This window comes from Apium graveolens, chromosome 8, assembly GCF_009905375.1.
Source record: "Apium graveolens cultivar Ventura chromosome 8, ASM990537v1, whole genome shotgun sequence".
Classification (NCBI taxonomy): domain Eukaryota; kingdom Viridiplantae; phylum Streptophyta; class Magnoliopsida; order Apiales; family Apiaceae; genus Apium; species Apium graveolens.
The window spans coordinates 129,032,638-129,056,475 of NC_133654.1; the positions used below are offsets into that span (position 1 = coordinate 129,032,638).

Consider the following 23,838-nt stretch of genomic DNA (forward strand, 5'->3'; position numbering starts at 1 on the left):
TTTTTAAATTTAAGTTATAAGTTATATTTTTCAAAAAATCTCAAACAGGCCCATACTTCTAAGCTTTTTTTGACAAAATGAGCTTCTTTAGTCCGGGGCTCTAGATTCATTAGAGCACCATAGTCCAAATACAAGATAAAAATAACATTTCCATAAAAGTAGCTTTGACTTTTGAGGCAGGGACATGGTTCCGCTCAGTTGGATTTCAGAGTAAAATCGAAACCAGAATTGTATCGATTTTAAAAATAAAAAATTGGCAGTCAGTAAAAATAAAATCTGTAAATCCCGGTTCTGGTGTCGGTTATTAAAAAAAACAAATAAAAATAGAAAACTGAATCTTGAACAATTAGTAAAGTTCATAAGACAGTTCTACTGGTTTATGTTTACGCTAAACAATAGGACTTCTCACACCATGCTTTTCATTCCAGCTACAAAATCTATGTGTACAATGTACAAAGCCAGGACTAAGACTGACCAAGTAGTGTCTGGTTCTTTTAAATCCGCCTGTGCTCCCGTCGAACTCACAAAGATTACTGTATTTACATGCGTTAAAAATATAATTGAACAGGCTAACATAACATTGCTACCTAAAAAAACATGTATTTCCATAACCATAACCACGGGGCCAAATTAGATTTTGCTATACTAATTAAAGGGAAGGAAAGAATTGTTATATTTGTTTCAGTTTTAATTGAATGAGTGACAGCACCCGGGACCCATCATTGAGCTGTAGAAACTTTGGAACTCCGAGTACTCACATAACTAATCAATTTCAGGCACAAACAACACATACAATTCCCAAGTCTTCGTGAGTATGATGAATCTTCCCTTGACACAAAGGTAAGAGAAGTATTACAATATATTTCAATAGTACTATATATATTATATATATATACAGACACACCCCCACACACACAATGACCCATTAATCTACTTTCAAACTCAACCAAGAACACACAAACAGAAACAGGTAAAAACAATTTTATAAAACAATACAAAAAACAGTTTGCAGATACAAAGTTACATTGGTTCATTCAACCAAATACTTAAACTTTAACTTCTAATTAGTATCCATCACCTACCAAAATACTTGTCACAACTCACAAGTAGCAATAGTGATCAATTGAATAAATGATGATAGATTTCAATAATTCTATAGAAATGATTATATAGTAATTATATAGTGATCATTTCAAGTTTTCAACTACGTGAAATATCCTCAAAATATGAGCCTACTACACAAACAGCAACAGGTAAAAACCATTTCAGACAAGAATACAAAACATCGTCCGTGTGCAGTGCATAGATGCAAAGTTATGTGGTCCATTCAACGAGATACTTCATAATTTAACTTCTTCCGAGTATTCATCGAGCACAAAATACTTGTCACAAGTAGCTCAAGAGATCTAAAGAATTCCATGCAGTCGCTTATATATGTATATTACCACCGTACATAGCTGAGTTCAATAACTTGACTAGGCTGAGATTGGTACTGTATCAATTGAGTCTTTTAAATGTAGGAATAACTAATAGCTAAGCTACACTGGATTCATTTGTTACTAGATGAGAGGTAATTTTTAGGTGCTCTGTTTCTTTATTTTGTCAAATCGCATTACTAAGCAATCAAATTTTATACCAACCACAATACTGATTCCACCAGAAGACCACATCTCAGAGGCTGCTCAAATCTCTCCCATTCAAGTACAAGAAATTTTTTTCCTTTGAAAAAGTTGAAGTTGTGGGAACAGGAGCAAATCCGGTATACTTCCCGTCTTTCTTTGCTAAACAAATATCGACAAGATACTTTAGTAGCTCATGTTTTTTAACAAAAGGTTGAGCTGCATATTCCTCAAACGGCATCCACTGCAAAAGGAAAACAATCATCATATAACATGGTGGACTAGTAAACCACAAGTAATGTCGGTGCTATGACAACCTGTAATTTTGGCCAGTCATGTTCTTGATTACTTTTTAATTACACTTTTAATTGTTCCTACAAGTCCTAAGTTATACAGTTACAGTCAAGTATTTCTTTATGTTCTATAGGGAATTTATAGTAAGATACTTATCTATCTTCTCATACTCATACCCAAAACAGATTGCATGTCTGCATCTGTATTGATCATCAGATAACATAATAGGAGGAAAGACAAAACCTAATTAGGGGTAAAAGTAAGTTAGAACTCTAAGCAAAGGAACCAAACTGGCAGCAACTTCGCACATTACTGCATTTATTTCAAGAATAGAAGTCGAGACTAGAAGCCTTTTACGGAAACTGTTTACACATCAGTTGACAAAACTAAACCCAGTCACTTCTACGCTTTTGTCGCTAATCCAAATTTTACTTATAATCATCACATTTTAGCTATAAACAATCGTGGTGGATAAGAGCTTCGTTTGTCTACTGACATTAGGAAATCAAACATTAGATTTAGGAAGCATATATCAATGCCAAAGTTAACCGTAAAAAAGTGTCATATAAAGAATGCAAGGATATCTAAAAGAAATGTCAGTTAATTATGTTCTCAAAATTTCGTAAAATATCTGAATCTTAATCAAACACCTATTCTAACAAACGTTCACCTCAGCTGCCTCAATCTCCAAATCCTGCTTTTGAATGTCAAAGGAAATTGGTTCCAACATACAGACAAAGAACAGATCTGACTTCTGAAAGAATGCCTTATGGCTTTGCCTGCAAAACAGAAAGTGTTTATCGTGTCACAAAACTAGGACTTATGAGAAAAACACATTAAATTATAGAATTAGGAAGATGAGCTGATGAGCATGATCTGCTTCTTATTGGAAATAGGAAAATGTGAAAGAAAATTACAAACGACTCCAAAAATGCCAAGACGTAGGGCTGCAAATTAACAGAGCTATCCGTGAACAAAATTCGGGATCGGCTCGTTTAAGTGCACCCAGCTCGGTTCGTTTTCTTAAATGAGCCGGTCTTGAACACGAAAATCAGCTCGGATAAATAAACGAGCCGAGCCTAGCCGAACTTTTTGTATGTTCGGCTCAGACTCGGCTCGTTTAGTTCGGGCTCGGCTCGTTTAGTTCGGGCTCGGCTCGAACTCGGTAACTCGACTCGGCTCGGATAAAGTTTATATATATTATAAATAATAAATTATTACTAATCGCTTAAACGTTTTATTAGTACATTTTTAATTATTTATTAATAATTTAATTAATTTAGAATTTTTGTTTATTTTTCTAAATTTAACACTTAGTTTTTTCGTAAGAAAACTATCGAATTGTTATCATCATACATTAATCTCCAATTCTTCATATTTTATACATATCATTAAATAACTTGTAATTTACATAAATTAAATTTAAGTAAAACATCAAAAACATAATAAAATTTTGACATCATCATTTATAAAAAGTAATGTACAATTTATAAAGTTACGAATGTCTCAATAATTAAAATAAAATTGGATGTATTTTAAAAATCGTCTTGAAAAATAAGAGGGGATAACTATCCTTTTGGTCACAGGTTCGAATCCCACGAGAAGAGAAATTATGATTATGACTCCTGAGGCAGAGCCTGTAGCTTAAATGCAATTTACCTTGATTCACGTGATTTGCAGACTATTGTGTGAGCCCGTAGGGTTTACCCGGTGCGCACCCGAAGGGTAGCGGCTGCGGGTTACCTACAATAAAAAAAAACCGTCTTGAAAAATAAATGACATAGATTAAGAAAAAGTGTAGAGTGTGAGTGTACGTATATAATTGTAAGATAAGACTAGTAGTTGATCTCGGTATAACTTGTAAAAATTATAAATTATAATTTAAGATTTATTCGATTGTCGACTCGGCTCGAGTTCGGCTCAGCTCGATTGTTCGTGAACAAACTCGTGTTCAGCTCCGACTCGGCTCCCTTATAAATGAGCCGAGCTTGAACATCACTTTTCGCTCAGTTATTAAACTCGGCTCGGCTCGGCTTGTTTTAAAAATAAATTAAGTTCGGCTCGGCGCTCGGGCAGAACTCGGTTCGGCTCTGTTCGCTTGTAGCTCTACCAAGACGTGGTTAAGACTTCTCGCAGATCTATTACCGGGAAACCCGCACGCCAATAATGGCAAGTATCTTATGTAAATGCAACTCCCTTGATGCTTTTGCCTAATTATTTGTAAATGGGCTGCTAAAAAAATAGTAATTAGCAAGTACAATTTGCGTGCTAGCGAGTAGCGGGCAGGGACTAGGGGTGTACACCCCTAGTACAGACCAATTCATGTAAACATGAAAGGAAGTTTATCTTAATTCATATTTGCCATATAATTATTCAATTTAAGTATAGATGTTTATCAGGTAGCATAACTCTTCATCTTTTTGAACTCCACAAAACTGAAGGGAGCTGTATATTGCTTCTTTATACTTGATGGACTTTCATGTCGCTACTCGCTACGCGCCCAAAGCCCAACCAAGTAGCACGGACACTTAATAAAAGCCAAAAAGGTAATCAAGGACATGAGCAATGGTTTCCAACCAGTCCATCCTTTCTTAAATTGATAAAAAAAAACTAGTGCCTGCTCATGTGTGTTTCCGAGCAGCCAAATATACAAGATAAAGCTCCAATCCTATAGTGCTCCACCTGTACATCAGTTGATATTCTCGGTGTCTCAACTAGTTTTTTTGTGCACAAGTGGACTATATTCAAAGATTGGTGAAGATAAAAGCCATTACGGAAAATGCTTCCTTCGATATTTGATGAGCATGTGTTCCAATCAAATACCAAAGCAAGGTAGCCTTAGAACTTGTTTACATCAAAACTTCTTCTACAGATGCACCATTTCCATTTCCCATGCTGAGTTCTTCAATAAATGACAGCACAAAATGCCATAAAATGGTACGATCTAGTAACGGCACCTTACCATTACACTAGGCTCCCCGGTAATGTCTGAAAATCTAGTTAAAAGGGTACAACTTAGAGGTTCAGCATATAACATCTTGCAAACGAAACATTTTAAAAAATCTACTCTGAGAGTAGACGATACAGATGGCATTTAAATTAACCAATATAAAAAAATGGTATTCAAAGGTAAATATAATGTCTAAGCACACATATACAAGCTCGTGATCTTCCGATGTTTAACTTGTTAGGGTGTTGGCCCTTATATCACAATTAGAATAAAAATGGTCCAAGATATCACAATTTGAAAAATGGCCCTTCATATCACACAAATACGCATTTTTATTTGCGTTTTTACAAAAACACGTCTTTTTGTACAATTTTAATAGTTTTAGAAATTAAAACAATTTTTTCCAGAAATGAAAGATTTTTTTTTTCTTTTGAAAACGCATTTTAGTATGCTTATGGTTGATTTAAGTTATGAACACAACTAGGAAATGCATTTCAGCATAATTTCTACAGGCCCAATTGCTTGGCCCAACAAGGAACTGAGTTTCAGCTTTGTGATAAACACATCCTTTAATTGCGTTTCTCAGTGATTCTAAGGGCCTTTTCCCTGAATAGTGATATTTTAGGCATCTTTACTTTAAATTGTGATAAAAAAGGGGCCATTTCTCAACTTGTTAACCAATCAACCATAGCAACTAAATGTACCAACATTCGCTTATACTATTATAGTATAGATATTAGATAGTATAGAACTATAGATAGCTTTGGAAAACACTGAAAAATGATAAATTGGCCCCACAACTGTATGTATGTAATGTAGATAGCAATATGATAGTAGAGTATTACATACCTGAATGCAAGTATCTCTTTGAACTCAGTGATAATCTGAAGCAAGAAGAATTACCAGTCAGATACAGGCAGTGCCGACTTAAGGTAAAAAAAGAATCAGATAACTGAAACTTACCCCGGTCTCTTCTTTTACTTCCCTGACAGCCGCGTCACATATATCTTCACCCTACAGAGATTGTCTCTATAAAAATACTGGAAGTCTTGAGTGATACTCACTTTTCTTTTTCTTAAAAATGAATTGATGACAACAAACTTCCAGAAGAACATACCTCCTCCACAACCCCTGTGGGAAACTTCCATATACCAGTCCCACGGAATTTTCCACTCTTTTCTTGAACGACAAGCACCTACAAGTAACAGATTACAAATATATCAACCAAACTTACATTCCAAACATGAGAAGAAGTACTTCTGTTCCTAAATTATAAACATTTTTCCTTCTCAAATGATGTGCATCTCTCCCAGAATTTTGCACCAGGAGGAAACACACAAGAACTTGGACGTTAAAACTACTAACATGTGCCCAAGTACACATCCTTCTAGTAATTAAGTTACATATTTATTCAATATGATACTTCCAACCAAATATTTTCAGTCAATTTTTAGATAGTATATACGTATGTAATTTACATTTAGGCATGACAGATTTAGTCAAATCTGGGTAATATTACAATAAATACATCTATTCAATTTGTAAGAAAATGTTTTAAAAGCAAAAAGATTCTTTGAAATTTTATTATCTACTCAAGTCAGCCAAATTAGGAGTATATAAGGTCAAATACTCTTCAAGCAGAAAACTTCAGATATATAATTTTAAAATTGTATGTTAACTGTTAATGTCTGAATGAGAATTTTAATGCATAAATTATTTTTGTTTGGCTAAAAAACTAATAGGAACCAGTTTCAATCATAATGGAACATTTATAAATATATGAATCTGTAAAAGTAAAGTTACTAAAACACCATAATAATATATAATAATATAACTCGAGTCAAGGTTAATCTGAGGATAGCAAGTTACCTGGATGTTTTTTATTTTTAATTATTAAAATTTCTAGTAGTATATATATCTAAAAGCTCTAGATGTAATTGAAGATAAGAGTTGTGGCCAGAATAGTGGCAGTCTTAAATGATGTGTACAGATAATATATCTAGTATCATTCTGGTCACACAACAAACTGCTTAAGAATGAATAAATGGAAAAAAGAAATAGATCTGTACTAACGTCTCTCAAAAGTGCGTCAAATGAAACACAAAACACAAAAAAACGCAGTAACTGAGGTAGCCAAACTAAAAAGAAAAAAAAAGAAAAAAAGGTTAAAGTAGCCTTGTTAAAAATGTGTCTGATCTACACCAATATTGCATAATAATATTATAGAACAAAACATGGTTCAATAGTTGGAAAAAAAATGCAGTTTGCTTCACATGTTCTGCACAGTCAAGCTAATTGATTTCACCAGTAAAAAGCACCTCAAATTGTTAATTCATTCACCAGTAATAAAGTGCTTCAACTAGTTCAGAATCAGCCACATTTTAAATAACGGAGCTGATATCTGCACACTCTTGATTTATAGGTGCACACCCTTATTGGTATTGAGACCGAACTACCCTCCTGGTACATAAGGATAATTTGGAGTTGAAAATGTGAACAAGGGTAAGTTAATCCCAATTCAAACAAAGGGTGTACACATTTCATCTCCCGATAATAATGCAACAATATATACAAGAGGAACACCTGATAGTTCGATAGATTCTAATTATCAATTTTACAGAAAAACAAAGGGAAGCCACTGGGATTAATGCTACTAGCTACCTTTTTTGTTGTTCTTCAGGTTATGTAATTTACAAGAATCATGGTGGGTGTAAATAAAACTCGAAGAAATACCTGTCCTTCTTTATTTAACACAAAAGCGCCGATGCCGACCCGATGTGTGGCATTTGCAGGCAGTGTATTATTAGTTTCAGGAATCCAGTGTACAAGCATCAAGTACTTTGGCTCTGCATGGTGATAATAAAATCCTTCCTGAAAACAATGTGAAGATGATAGTAAACTATCTCATAAGCCAAAGCAACAGTCATTAGAAGCAAATGCTATGAAACTGGGATATTCAGAAGTTAAAGGTATTGGTAGGGAGATGAGAAAAAACCATAAAGCATTTAGAAATTAGCAGTGGGATGTTAAAAGATATATACTATGCAAGACAACAATGAAGGACAGTAGATCTTAATAGAAGGTAGAGAGTGGAGAGAAATCTATGTATTGGAGAAGTTTACAGTCTATCCTAGTCCTTGGATATATTTATAGAAGTCCCACTTCCCTGAATTAAAACTATTAGTTGAGAAGACTAAAGTCCATCCTAGAAAGATTTGTAGAAGCCCCACTCCGCTAAATTGGTCAGAGATACTGTAACAGAGACATTAGAATCTTGTGTATTTAGTCATTGCTAGACTTAGGGGGCGTTTGCTTATAGCTGGGAACGAAAATTTGGAATAGGATGAAAGTGTATGAAATGAGATTCCATTCCATACAACAATATTAATAATCCAAACACTAACACATGGGTTGAGATTCCAATTCTTGTAATCATTAACCATGAACCAAAGGGCCCCTTAAACTTGAATAGTTGTCTAGAAGAATTTCACCTATAACTGAAAATTGCACGATTTACTAATTTTTGGGTAATGTATGGGAATTTAAAACAAAGAAAGTATCCTCACACTACAATATATGACCCAATAATTGAACAGGAGACAAGCTTCTATTGAATAAAAAAAAGAAATTAAAAAAACACAAAAATGACCTTGACAGCAGCTTCAACAAGATTAACACAGTCAATAGGGATCTCAAGCCAAACACCTTTCTTCCCCTGACAAGAGCATTACATAAAACAACAATAATGATGAGAGAGCTAGGGAGGGAGGGACGGAGGGAGGGGGGGAGAGAGAGGGAGAGGGAGAGAGAGAGAGAGAGGGAGAGAGAGAGAGAGAGAGACCTGTAGTTTCCATTGAGCGAGGGAAAGCTTAAGCAAGGAAGCGAAGACATTAGTTTCCATGGAGCGAGTAAATTGAACAACAACACCTCCAAAGTCATCTTCCTTACCAGTAAATAATTCATGAGATGAACTAGTCATTGAACGGGAATATTGTGTTGTGTAAGAGAGAGGATGGGTGTTTGAGTTTGAAGACAAGAAGATACTCCTAGTACTACTGGGGGAGGAGGTGGTTGGTGGGGCGATACAACACACGACAAGTTTATTCGTTCTGGGAAATGACCACCTCATCATCATCGTCATTACTCCTCCTTCCACCTCTCTTATTTTTATTCCACTTTTCTCTTCTTTTTTTACTTTTTGTTTTCTAAATATTCAAAATTGGCATGAATGCCATTTCCAACAATTTTATCTAAAAATCCAAATTTAAATTACTAACTAATTAAAATTCTAATTCAATTCTATGATGAACTACAACAGTAGTTGATAGTGAATGAAAATAATCCTGATTGCGGAGTTAATGTCGCATTAATTAGACCTGATTTGGTCAGAGGGGAATGCCCAATTAATGAGACCCAAAATTCTAACTATTTATTAAATTCGTAATTAATAAAGGGGCTAATTAAATAGCCTAATAAATGTGTTCGGATAAGTAACTGCTTCTATAAGAAGTAGCCTCCAAGCAACCCAAATTCAGAAGGAAACTAATTTCTATTTTCTAGGACTCCAAAGTCCAATCTGAGGTGGAGACTTGCTCATCAAGTCACCCAATTATACCCTAATTCCCAGACTCTCAACGTCTATAAAAAAGGGTCTTCCCCTTCAACTTCAGCAGAATATTTTGGGACAAGAGCTTCACGCATCACAAAGCCGCGAATGCATCCTAAAAGCCACGAGGTCATTACCGGGAACGACGTTTTAGACTCAGTCATCGAAGGACATGAAAGTCACTACGTCCTTGGTGAGCTCTCGCTGCCATAGCCCCGAGGGAAAGCATCACCAAGAACTATGTTTTGGCTTGATCCTTGGCATACGCCAAGGTACGTAGGCATCTTGTGAGGGCGGATGCAAGTCACGAAACGCAAGCGCAGCCATTAAAACTCGAAGCTTATCAAACCCTGACATTAAATACCCGTATTAAATAAATACATGTTTTTTATCCATAACATTTGGCGCCGTCTGTGGGAAGAAGACGACAACCATGAAAGCACGAAGAAGTACCGAGAAACTACCTGATGAGATGTGCAATATTGCATCCAACGTTGAGACTCCACCACAGTCAAACCTCAATACTGAGGGACTAATCTCTCAGGGATGAAGATCCCCATTAACCAATTGTTGAATCAAAGAACAGTCTCCAACCTCAACGGATGCATAATTAAGGGAAGAGTCCCAAACTATAGATGGTGCTCTCACTAATGAACAACCAAATTTCAGATGTTAATAATTGTGCTTCCATCAAGGGTGAATGATCACCCACCTTATGAGATGCATAATTTTGAGAAAAAAACGCAACGTCGAGTGCATGAGAAGTACGAAACTCAATATTTGCAAGGGCTAAACCTGATTAAAGGGATAAGATACGATTTCTATGACCCTTATATCAGGGATAATTATTGTTCATATGAAGAGGAGATTACCCCAAGAAGGGTGTAGCCGGGCAAGGAACCTATTATCAAAGGGCGGTTTTAGCCCCGAAGACGTGAAGAAGCGAATGCTCAAAATCATAAAGAAGAGGATCCGTGCTCATGAGGCACACATTCAGAAACCCAAAAAGTTCTAAAAGATAAAGCGATCAAGATTTACCGACCACAACTCAAGTTGTCGCTTCCACCTTTTGAAGCACCACAACTTTCGATCACAAAACCCAGAAGTTGGTCCCACAATAATTGGATTCCCTGTAACCCGAAAGCTAATTCTAGGGACCAATCCCCAATCTCAAGGAATGTAAAACTAGGGGACGAAACCCCAATCGGATTTCGGATGTTAACAATTATATTTTCATCTAGGAGAAATGCTAACCCACCTGACTGGAGTAAACTTCTGCGTCGAATGCAATAGGATTATGAATTCCGGTATTTGCAGGGGCCGATCCTCATTAATAAAAGATTCTGAGATTTCTCTAGTTCCAATATCTAGGGCAGTGACCGTCCATCTGATGAGGTGACCGAGCCACGAAGGAGACAACCAAACAAATAGCACGTTGTCAGAATACGTTCTCGGTCTCGAGGGCACGAAAGGATGATTCCTCGACCAATTGCGAAAAAGAATTCGAGCTCATGAGGAGCACATCAACAAGATTTAACAAGTTGGGAGATTCGTTAGGCAAAAACTCAATCTTAATCCGAAGGGACTATTTAAGATCCCCAATTTCGAAAGATAGAATCCTCAAGTTTAAGGGTCGAATCCCCAATTTCAAATGGTAATTGAGACCTTAGCTCTACCAATGTTCTCCTTTCCCGAACCATGGACGATCCGGGATATGAATTCAAATATTATAACCAAGGAAGCAGAATTCAACATCAACCGTGCAAAGGATATGCACCCCCTTATAGACGATGAAATATTAAATGAGAAGGATACCACTCCAAGAAGGCGACGTCCAGGAAGTGACCGACCGAAGAAAGATGTCCCAAGCCTCGAGGGCCTCAAGGACTGAAAGCTTAGGATGATGAAGATCAGCTTTTTCGTCTCATCAAACTGGTGATTTAATTGAGGAAAAGAAACCTGAAAAGGGAACAATAAACTCGACTACTTACAAAATTTGGAAAGCCTGGGCCCCGAGGGTCGATTACCCCCAATATAGTTGGTTCGGACGACCTTCCATGAACAGAGAAGACGGAAGTTCCAAGGACTGATCCCAAAGATTTGATGCCCTTTGAAGGTCTAAATAATCCCACGTATCTCTCCATGAGAGAAACTACGAATACCTATATTTTAAGGAAGTTAAAGGTACCCCAATCTGAGCGTATGATGGATTCAGTAATCTGGATAACCACGTAAGAAAGTTTTCAAAATCTCTAGTACAACAGCCGATGAACGATTTTATAAAGTGCATGACGTTTTCTTAAATCCCCGGGGGCATGACTCGATAATGGTGCAAAACTGTATGAGCTATTTTGCATCCCCCAAGAACATGAAACGAGGATAAAAAGAATCCTTATATGACCTAGATCGATTCAAAGAAAATCCTTGATCACCATATACTTGAATGATAGGTAGTCATTGATAGTCCAACAAGGAGCTTGGGATGTTAACTTTAAGTTATCATTGGCCAAAACTAATCATAAAAGCATACACAAGTTACAATAGTGGGCAGGGAAGTATGTCAATATAAAAATAAACAACATGAAGAAGAATTTGACCCATAATATGAGGCAAATAAGATTACAACTAGAAGCCAAAGGAGGATCAAGAGTGTGATAATAAGAATAAGTATCCCCGATGGAGACCCTAATTCTCCCTCAAGAAAGAATAATAGAGAACCGAAATTAACCAAGTGTGCATGTTTTAATGCTCCAAGAAGCCGCATATTGATTAAAATTAAAAAAGATAAAGACTGTTGATGGCCGATGCCACTATGCACCAACCCTGAAAAGAGGAACACAAATTTATGTCCAAGATTTCACATAGAGGACATCGACGATTGCGGTTAGCTAAGGAATACAATTGAGTTATAAATCCGAGGAGGGATACTGAAGAGGTTCACCAAAATGGTGGAGAAATAATAGAAAGAAAGATTATAAAGAATAAGAGGGGAGATCAAGATACTCCAGGAAAATAAGCAGCCCCGAGGGCCAATTGTCAATATGATCTTTTGAAGACTAATAATCGTTGGGACTTTAAGAAACTCAATAAAAGCTTGCGCCCGAAAGGTAGTACACCATAAGGAGCGATAATGGAAATTTCCAATAATTTTGATGATTCTGATTTGAAAGGGTTGAAATTCCCCTATGAAGACCCGATGATCATCACACTATGATATAAAACTCTGAAAGATTCTTGGAAAATGGGACTCGCTAATTTCTAACTTGCCTTTTATGATATGTTGCCACGATTAAAGGCCCGATTGAGTGGGGGGGACAGGTCCTCCCAAAAGAAGAGATGGAATTCCAAAAGTTTGATGAACAATGAGGAAATTCAACAACATATATGATTCTTATCCACTTGTAACTGGAGTACAGTGAGGAAAACGAAGAGGAATTCTTGCCTTTGGAAGGCGAGAAACCATAAAACAGTAAGCTAATTATAAGGACGGCATTTCTAAGGTACCACTCCTTATTAACTTTGTAATATTATGTATCTTTTTACTGCTTTTATTTTGAGAAACCAGATATCACATACCAAAGGTTAGAATATAAAATTTTTTGAGCATCTCTATTGAAATACCATGAGAGTTTATGGTATAATAAAAATAAGATCCTAGACAAGGCAGAATAGATGAAACACCTCTGAGAGGTATTTGAAGTGTTGATGCACCACAAGATAATGTTAAATCCTACAAGGTGTGTCTTCGAGGTAGGATCTGTAAATTTTTGGGCCACATTTCTGAGTGGGGAATTAAGGCCAATGTTGATAAGATTCCTGGTTATGGAACCCTCATCTTTCATTAAGAACATAGAGAAACTAAAGAGTGCGATTTAGGAGAGGTTCATCTCCGAACCCAGTGACAAGTGTTTGCCCTTCTTCACGATATTGAAGAAAGTAAAGGACCCTTTATGGATTGATGAAAGCCATGTAATCTTTGAGAAATTGAAGAAACAGAAAACCGGAACACCAGAAGAAGTACTAACTTTATACATGGAAAACTCAATTGTGTAACTGAGACTTGCCCTTGTGAGAAAAGACATGGAGGTTCAGCAACCCACATGCTAGGACAGTGAAATTTTGAGTGAAACTTTAGTATTGAGAAGTTCGTGTTAGCCATGCCCGCGGCATGAGGAAGTTAAACTATATTTCCAAATGTGCAAAACTAGCCCCGAGAGGCACAATGCACAACCCTGAGGCTGGTGGAAGGTTGTTTAAGCGGAAAACCGCGCCTGACGAATTTAATATAAATATGTACCATATTTAAGGTTCAATATTTGACCGACTTCATGGTTGAATGTCTCATTGACAACCAAGAAGTCGGGGGCAGGATGAGATACCCTATGAGGGTAAGGAAACATGTAGGACAAGATAAAGAGATCATCCTGAAGTACTATCTGGTTCTCTATTTTGATGGATCATCAAAAACAAAAATGAGTAGTGCAAGATCATGATGGATCTACGATAGAATTTGCCTTGATAATGGATTTCTCAAATGACGAACGAAGACAAGTATGAGGCCTTGGTGGCCAGAATTGCCTCATCTAAAACCCCGAGAGTCAAGAACTTCAAAAGTTTGCGAAGACTCAATATTTGATGATTTTTTGAAGTAAATGGGGAATTCAAAATAAAGCATGGCACAACAATAAAATATGAGAAACTTGTGAAGTTATGACTCACTTTAATAAGTGCTACATCCCGAGGGAGGGAAGCATGAAGGGCGTTGCCGAGGAAATAGAAAATATCATGAGAAGCTTTTTCTTCTAAGTCTCAAAGACAAAAAAACTAATACAAAGCTGATAGCACCGATATGTGTGAATACTCGTTTCCTAGAAGTCTCGACTAAAACTAGTCGGTGACCCGACGATTGTTAGGGCTAAACACGCGCTAATATTCACGCAAGTATACGCGATCGCAAGTAATATAGAATTATTTCTAGTTCGTTCCCACAGAGACTGATTTGGTTCACTATGTGATTTATTCACTTATACACCGATGATGTGGTTATTATCCAATGCTAAGACGATAACAGTTTGGGGTTTTGATTATAACTACGATTAAACTAACAATTATAACTAAGAGAGTAAAGAGATTTATATATTATATGAGACAAACATGAGATTCTAACTTCATTAAATACTTCATGCAATAGCCTTATTAATCTTAACCTTAGCATGCAATGGTGATGATACTAATCAGATAACATGAAACTGCTAAACGCAAACTTTTGTTGCACGAATAACATACTACCAGACATCCACAAAAGAGATAGAAGCTGAATAAATACCAATTATATTGAGACCCTATATGTCTATAGAATTTGACAACATAATGGCTTAATGCACAAGTTATCTATCATGATTACACAGGGCAATTAAGATGGTTAAAATTACCTACGAATCATGCATAACAATAACACATGAACCTATGCTAGCATGACAAGTTCTAAATCCTTAAATTCACTGTCACTTCATTAAAGATTAACACGTTATCTTATAAGTTCGCGACACTCATAAGACGAATAAGCACAACTAATACCAGGTTAACATACAATCACCACACACTAAGGTATCGAAACAATTTAACTAAAGAAATCCTTAAATAAATCCGCTAGAACGCCACAATAACGATTAACCCATAATCAGACTCATCATCAACGTGGGTTCTGATGAAAGCATGGTATATTAAATGTAGTCTTTATACTGAATAAATAATAAAACCAAGTACGAAACAAGAGTAAGGTTCACGAATAAGAAAACTAGCATCCAAGTTACAACTTAGAACAAAGATTCACAAGTTAAAACAAGATCTTCTTCGTCTTCGTTGATTCATGCTTAAACGGTCTTCTTACACCTCCTCCTTGTAATCTGGTACGTCCCTCTCTGGAAAACGTCCTTTATTTAAGTATATATAGCATCCCCATGCAAGTAGAAGTCCTCCAATTAGAATTTGAGTAGAATCAGGATTTCTGCATCCCGACCCGGCGCGGCCACGCGCTTCATCAGCACGGGCGCGCTGACTTTATGTTGTTTGGGCGCGGCCGCGCGCTAGACCAGCGCGCCGTGCTTCTGGAAAAACTTCTTCTTTTCTTTAATTCTTGCTGCAATTAAGTTGGCTTCCCGAGCTTTATTCCTTAGACACCATCCTAACACCATATTAGCACCAAAACAATGCTAATTCACCTGATTCCTGGATTAATGCCTGAAATGCAAAAACACTAGAAAACACATTAAAATACCAACAACTTGGGTACAAATGCATCAATTTAAAGCTTAATAGAGCATTATAAAGTGTCATAAATGCCACTCAACATACCCCTAAACTTGAATCGATGCTTGTCCTCAAGCATAAACAGACTCAAAGAACAAGAAACAAAAATGCATGAATGTAACTAAATGAATGCAACTAAATGAATGCAACGATCCCCATAGAATAACTAAACCAATCAACAAGCAACATCTCAACAAATGCAGGTACTCGCATAAAGATCAATCAAACCATACAAATTAACTTATAAACTAGAGACGTGCGTGTGTGCAAATGCTTACAGATATACTATCGCAACTAGATCAATAATCATGACTTACTACTCATCAAGGCAATCGCAAGGTTATAAATAAAATAAAAATCTAGACTCAAAATAACTTATAACACTTCATTCTTATATTGGATTTTTATATGGATTCATGCTTTTATTCAAACAAAACAACACAAATATGCTTATTTAATCGTGCAATGAGTGAGGTCCACAAAAGACTTATACAATAGTACCTATGTAGCGAGCGTTAGGTTAGCGGATCCCAGACTATAAAAGCCTTAGGTCACTAGGCACAAAGTCCCCTAAGAATTTAATAACTCGAGTACTAAAGAGCCCACTCGTGATCAATTAGACATAACACTTATTTTTTCTACTTTTTCTTCTCTTTTTTTCTGTTTTTTTTCTTTTTTTTGTTTTCTTTTTTCATCATTTCTGAACGAGTGTGTTTCGCTCCATCTTGTTAAATATGAGCCGGCTACTAGCCATTTGACACATAGCCACAACAACTAGAAATGAAATCCAATTTTTACTCCAATTTCTAAAAATCCATGTTATTTTATCATTAAGAGAATATCCTAAATTTTAAATATAAACAAGCGATTAAACCTCGATAAACAAACAAACCATGATCATAATCTAGCATTCAAGCAACCTATAAGACTTAGTGAAATACAAGTGTCTCTAGCATGCAAATCAACTCAATACGACTCAATATTACAAAATACGATATCAGTACACTAGCATCAATTTCACAAGTCAATCGAAAAAATCATCTACGAGATCATGTTATAATGCAAATGCATGAATTATATGAACAAACTATAAAAACTACCAAAAATTAAAAAAAACTACATGGAAAAAATGCAACTATATGAACTAAACTATCATGAATATGCAACTATATGCGACTCACACAAAACATATTCCTTCAACTACTACCCCCAAACTTAAAATATTCATTGTCCTCAGTGAAGGTAATAGTAAGAAATCAGGCATACCTACTCAGAATCAGGATCCTCACCCTCAACGGGTGGAGTGTCAGGCGTGTCCGAAGGTGGATACACGGAGTCCTCACCAAATACTGGCCACTGGATGTCAACACATGTGGCTCTGAAAGCTGTTCCCAATGCCTGGGTGAGATCACATACAAACCTGTTATGGATGTCATGCATCACATCCATCCTCCACGTTAGACGCCTATACTGCACACTACCCTGCTTTGGTGGTCCCTGTGACTGGGACAACTCTATCTCCTCACCCAACTGAGCTCTCCAACCCTCCGTTCGGGCAAACTTTGAACCAATAGCATACAACTGATCAGCCGGTCGCTTGCCTGAAAGCATATCGAATGAATAACCAACCCCCTTAGGGTCGGGCTTACCACCGTACCACTCCACCATATTCAATATAATCAAACTATCAATAGCAGAACTAGGGAGTTGAAGCTGCTCATGTGCGGCCCAACGGACACGAACTGTCGCACACAACTTAATCACTATGGACATATAGGGTATAGAACTCGTAGTGCTCCCTCTCAAAAATCTCAGAATACCATGGTGAATAATCCTACCAATGTCCACATAATCACCCTTCAGAATACCCCACAATAAGCGCGCTCGCTCCACAGTAATCTCATGCACATGAGAAGATATCATGATGTTAGCACAAATAAACGCGTTCCATGCACGGGAAAACCTGTTCATGCTAGAAGCAGGGAATGTAGAATACTTAGTAGTGCCCCTCTTAAACTTCTAGTGTGTATCAGGCATGCATAGTGTAGCAACAATAAGATCCAGATCAAAGTCCTCTGGAGTCTTATCGTTCCAAGTATCCTGCCCGGGCCTCCTCGTGGGCTGCTCAATCACCCTCCTAATCGCATCAGCACTGTACTCCACAGTCCTCCCCCTCACCACCGTGAAGCCATTCTTCTCCACCTTTGCATTCGCATATAACTCTCGAACAAAAAGGAACCCAGCCCATCTCCAGAATAATCTCTAACAACTTACCATCCTTTCCCGATGGCAGAAAACCTCTCTCCTTGATAATAGGCTTCGAGAGAAGCCTCATATACTCTGCTTTAGCCTCGGGAGTAGAAAACATCGGCCTCATACCACCCGCACTCGAAGAATTGGTGGTGTTGCTGCTTACTTGCGTTCTTTGTCTCTTGGGTGCCATTGGAATTGAGTAGAGAGAATAAGAGTTGTGTGTTTGAGAGATAATTTGTGTTTGAGAATTTATGAAGTGGTGGAGAAGTTTGTGTATAATTGTATGTATTTATAGGTGGTGAAAAGAGAATTATATATGGAATAAAAGTGGGATTTAATTATGGGAATAATGGGTTTGATTTAGAGAAGGAAATTTGGGATGTTGGAGAGTAAAATTCGGGTAGGAATTGATTTTATATTAAAACCCCCAATTTTCTCTTCATAAACTGCCTTTTATTTTTTTTTCTGAATCGGGACCCCAGCGCGGCCGTGCTAGAACAGCGCGGGCGCCCCCAACTTCTGCCAAATTTGCGCGGCCACGCGCTAGATAAGCGCGGGCGTGCCTGGTTTCTGTAATTCCGGCGCGGCCGCGCGCTAGATCAGCGTGGGTGCGCGACCGCGCTAAGCTTCTGAAATTGGCCCTGAAAATTTCTGTTTTCTGATTTTTTTTTTTTGTGTTTTACTCTTTTCTTCTTACTTTCTCTACCCACTAATGTACAACAAACTTGGGTTGCCTCCCAATAAGCGCTTGCTTTACGTCGTTAGTTTGACGTAGAAACTCGAGATCAAACGGACAATAAAACTGCACTAACCACCTCGCGGTTTGCCGTGTCACCATAGTAATTCTTCAACCTCTGACCATTTACCTTGAAAGCTTGGCCCGGATCATTCTCAAAAATCTTCACTGCTCCATGTGGAAACATAATTTTGACAACAAACGGCCCTGGCCATCTTGACTTCAACTTTCCAGGTTAAAGACGGAGACGAGAGTTGAACAAAAGAACTTGTTGCCCCGGCACAAATGATTTGAGCACTAGACCCCGATCGTGCCACCTCTTGACTTTCTTCTTATACATTTTGTTGTTCTCATAAGCTTGAATTCGAAACTCGTCGAGCTCATTCAATTGAAGCATCCTCTTCTTCCCAGTTGCATCCAAATCCAGATTCAATTTCTTCAAAGCCCAATATACTTTATGTTCTAGCTCCACCGGTAAATGACACCCCTTACCATAAACCAACTGATATGGTGACATCCCTAGTGGAGTCTTGTACGCTGTTTGATACGCCCAAACAGCTTCATCAAGCTTCAAAGACCAATTTTTTCTCGATGGACACTCAACTTTCTTTAAAATGCGCTTGATCTCTCTGTAAGATACCTCGGCTTGACCATTCGTTTGAGGATGATAAGCCGTAGCAATGCGATGATTCATATTATACCTTTGCATCATAGCAGTGAACTTGCAATCACAAAAATGCGACTCCTTATCACTGATTATGACTCTTGGAGTTCCAAATCTTGTGAATATCTGCTTGTAAAGAAAATTAAGCACTACCTTTGCATCGTTCGTTGGCAACGCCTTAACTTCAACCCATTTTAACACATAATCAACCGCCAACAAGATATATTGATTGTTACAAGATGAGACAAATGGCCCCATGAAGTTAATTCCCCAAACATCAAAGACTTCAACCTCGAGAAGCACATTAAGAGGCATCTCATCCCTCTTAGACATATTACCCATACGTTGACATCGATCACATTTCAAAATAACCTGATGAGCATCTTTAAACAAAGTTGGCCAAAAGAAACCTGCTTGAAGAATACGAGATGCTGTCTTTTCTCCACCATAATGTCCTCCATAAGCCGTTAAGTGGCAATCGCGCAAGATCCTCCCCCCCTCTGTTTCGCTGTTAGGAATACATCTCCTGATAATTTGGTCAGCTCCTTGACGAAAAAGAAATGGCTCATCCCACATATACCACTTCACTTCATGTAGAAACTTCTTCCTTTAAGGGGAAGTCAACTCTGAAGGCATAACGTTACTCACAAGGTAGTTCACTATATCGGCAAACCACGGTTCTTCTGCTTGCACTCCAAATAACTGCTCGTCGGGAAAAGATTCATTAATCAAATACTTATCTTGGGAAGTAGCAATTGGATCCTCTAAACGCGAGAGATGATCGGCGACTTGATTTTCAGTCCCTTTTCTGTCCTTGATCTCTAATTCAAACTCCTGAAGTAAAAGAATCCATCGAATCAACCTAGGCTTCAAGTCCTTCTTCGAGACGGGATATCAAATTATAGCGTGATTAGTGAAAACTGTCACCTTCGTCCCAAGTAGATAAGATCGAAATTTCTCAAAACCATAGACGATAGCCAAAAGTTCTTTCACAGTAGTGGTGTAATTCAGTTGAGCACCATTAAGAGTCTTACTAGCATAGTAGACTACATGTAATATGTTGTCTTGCATTGCCCAAGAACTGCTCCAACTATATAGTCACTTGCAACGCACATCATTTCAAATGGTTCAGACCAATCAGGTACAGTTATGACAGGTGCCGTAATCAAACTCTTCTTCAATATTTCAAAAGCAGCAAGGCACTCATTATCAAACTTGAAAGGAACATCTTTCTCCAGCAAATTATACAACGACTTCGAAATCTTCGAGAAGTCCTTGATGAATCGCCTATAGAAACCCGCATGACCAAGAAAACTGCGAATTCCCTTAACAGATATTGATGGAGGGAGATTTTCGATCACCCCCACCTTGGCTTTGTCCACCTCTAGACCTTTGCTATAAACCTTGTGACCAAGAATGATGCCTTGGCGTACCATAAAATGATATTTCTCTCAATTGAGTTTCAAATTGGTCTCAGCGCACTTTTTCAACACTAACCCAAGATTGTAAAAGCATTCGTCATAAGAAGTTCCAAAGACGGAGAAATCGTCCATGAACACTTCTACATTATTTCCAATCATATCTGAGAAGATAGCCATCATACATCTCTGAAAAGTGGTTGGCGCTCCACATAGCCCAAAAGAAACTCTTCGGAAAGCAAAAGTACCGAAGGGACATGTGAATGTAGTTTTCTCTTGATCTTCTAGAGCGATACAAATCTGATTATATCCCAAATACCATCTAGAAGACAATAGTAATCATGCATGCAAATCTGATACAAATCTTGATCTTCCTTGTAGATTTGTTCAGCTTCCTATAATGCATGCAAACTCTCCACCCCGTGACTGTTCGTATAGGAATAAGCTCGTTCTTCTCATTTGCTACCACAGTGATTCCACCTTTCTTTGGCACACACTGAACTGGGTTCACCTATGAACGGTCAGAAATAGGATAGATGATCCCTGCATCTAGCCACTTGAGGATTTCCTTCTTCATAACCTCTTTTATGATCAGATTTAGCCTTCGCTGTTGCTCAACAGTAGGCTTGTTTCCTTCCTCTAGCAGAATTTTATGCATACAATATGAAGGGCTGATTTCCTTGATATCTGCTATAGTCCAACCAATTGCCAATTTAAACTCTCTAAGAATTCTCAAAAGCTTCTGTTCATCGGTACCTGAAAGGTCAGATGCAATAATAACAGGCAACATAGATGCATCACCTAAAAATGCATACCTCAAATGTTCAGGTAAAGGCTTAAGCTCAAGAGTAGGAGCTTCCTCAATAGATGGCTTGAGGTGCTTTGGAGAACTTTTCAGCTCCTCCAATCCAAGAGATTCAAAAGGCATATCCATCTTTTGCTTCCAGGGAGAAGCATTCAAATATTGCAAGTGCTCATCACTTTCGCCATCTTCACTATCGGAATTCCCCAATAAGGCTTTCTCTAAGGTGTCGGACCTTAGCGGTCGATCGAGTTCAGAATTAACCACAACATCGACCATCTCCACCTTAAAACACTCCTCATTTTCGGTAGGGAATTTTATGGAATCGAACACATTACATGTTACATCCTGATCCATTACTCGCATGGTAAGCTCACCTTTATGCACATATATCAAGGTTCAACCAGTAGCCAAGAAAGGTCTTCCCAAGATTACGGGAATTTTCTTATCCTCCTCAAAATCAAGAATTACAAAATCAGCAGGGAAGATGAGTTTATCCACCTTGAACAAGACATCCTCCACAATACCACAATACCTCGCGGATATGTAATAGAACGATTGGCCAACTGCAAAGTCATGCATGTAGGCTTTGGATCAGGCAAGTCCAATGGTGCAAGGAATAGTGAAGCTTCCAGGATCTTTAAGCTTCAGAGGCAATTTCTATTGCAGCACCACACTGCATTCCTCCGTGAGAGCAACGGTCTCTAAGTCATCAAGCTTCACCTTCCTAGAGAGAATACCTTTCATGAACTTCATGTAACTAGGCATTTGTTCAAGAGCTTCAGCAAAAGGTATGTTGATGTGAAGTTTCTTGAACACCTCCAGAAACTTCGCAAACTGTTTATCCAGCTTCTTCTTCTGCAGCCTTTTAGGAAAAGTAGGTGGTGGATAGATCTGTTTCTCCCCTGTATTACCCTCAGGAGGAGTGTGCTCAACAGTAGTCTTCCTTGGTTCCACTTCGGCTTCCTTCTGCACTTCTTCATCTTCAGCCTCCACTTCAGAATCTGGAGTCTTAGCTTTTTCAGGATTCACAACCTTACTAGACCTCAATATGATTGCTTTAACATGCTCCTTAGCTTCCTTCTTTCCTGGCACTTTAGTATCGCTCAGAAGCGTGCCAGGTTGACGATTCAGTAATGTATTAGCAATTTGCCCAATCTGATTCTCCAAGGTCATGATAGAAACAGTTTGGCTCTTGCACATGAGCCTCCACTCCTTCAATTCAGATTTTTCATTAGCTTGAGGTAACTGCTGAAGTTGAAGTTATTGCCTCGGGGCATATTGCGGTTGTTGAAAACCAGGAGGGTTATACTGCTTTGTTGTGTATGGCTGATAAGATTATTACACCGTATTCTGATTATTGCTCCAGCTGAAGTTAGGATGATTGCGGTTATTCGGATGATAAGTGGCAGGAGCTTGTTGTTGTGATCTCTGAAAGTTGCTCACAAATTGAGCGGATTCGCTAGAAATAGCACACTGCTCAGTTTCATGTGCCCCAGCACACAAACACTAGTGATTTGATTAACTCCATAATTGGCCAGAGAGTCCACTTTCATCGTCAAAGCTTGAAGTTGAGCATCTATAGCAGTAGTTGTATCCACTTCCAGAATTCCTGCTACCTTTCTTTGCAACATTCTTTGCGTAAGATTCTGGTATTCATTGGCTGCCATTAGCTCAATCAACTCATAAACTTTATTGTAGCTTTTAGCCCATAAGGCTCCACCAGATGCTGCATCGAGCATATGTCTAGATTGTGCACCTAATGAAAGGAGTATGTCCTAAGTCCAATCATGTATGAGGATTTAGGAATAACTTTTATATAATCTATTTTGATTTCATTGATATTAATAAAAGACTTATTTTGTTTTTATTACGGGCTTTATCTATTTAAGTGTTTAAATAAGATATACCATAGTTTAGAGTAAAGCTTTTTATGGATTATGATGAGATCATAATAGTGAGACCTAAAAAGATGATAACTCTAAACTTAAATAGTTCATGGTCATAGGATTACTAACTGGTAATTAATAATCCGCAAAGATCGGTACATACTATGCTTGCTTCATTATGAAGGATGTCTGTTCTCATAGACATTTGTGTGGTGACACTATAGCTAGTATGTAGGTGCTTATTATAGAATAAGTTCACTGAACATGACTCGCCCAGCTGAACAACTGATGGAGTTCA

General features: G+C 37.8%; 1 protein-coding gene across 2 annotated transcripts; it reads right to left on the reverse strand.

The window, feature by feature from the left end:
- Window positions 1-1,305: 1,305 nt before the first annotated feature.
- LOC141677823 (nudix hydrolase 2-like) lies at window positions 1,306-9,026 on the reverse strand. 2 transcript variants are annotated; one of them, XR_012557538.1, is made up of 10 exons: window positions 8,705-9,026; window positions 8,513-8,578; window positions 7,597-7,734; window positions 5,981-6,058; window positions 5,827-5,877; window positions 5,713-5,747; window positions 4,876-4,909; window positions 3,573-3,656; window positions 2,584-2,692; window positions 1,834-1,863 (listed from the first exon to the last, which is right to left on the reverse strand). XR_012557538.1 is itself a non-coding variant. In XM_074483896.1 (8 exons), exons 1-8 carry the CDS (start codon window positions 9,002-9,004, stop codon window positions 1,672-1,674), a joined length of 969 nt encoding a protein of 322 aa, XP_074339997.1. In that variant the 5' UTR covers window positions 9,005-9,023; the 3' UTR covers window positions 1,306-1,671. The 2 variants fall into 2 exon arrangements, 1 of the variants encoding a protein (XP_074339997.1); XM_074483896.1 differs by lacking the exons at window positions 3,573-3,656; window positions 4,876-4,909 and having other exon boundaries at window positions 1,306-1,863; window positions 8,705-9,023.
- Between the last annotated feature and the right edge of the window lie 14,812 nt (window positions 9,027-23,838).

Excerpts from the sequence above, each read along its gene's own strand:
- LOC141677823 (XM_074483896.1), bottom strand. The coding sequence starts at position 9,004 with ATGACGATGATGATGAGGTGGTCATTTCCCAGAACGAATAAACTTGTC. Across the intron at positions 6,059-7,596 it reads TGTTAAATAAAGAAGGACAG|GTGCTTGTCGTTCAAGAAAA; the intron begins GTATTTCTTCGA and ends TGTTACTTGTAG. Across the intron at positions 5,878-5,980 it reads CCACAGGGGTTGTGGAGGAG|GGTGAAGATATATGTGACGC; the intron begins GTATGTTCTTCT and ends CAATCTCTGTAG.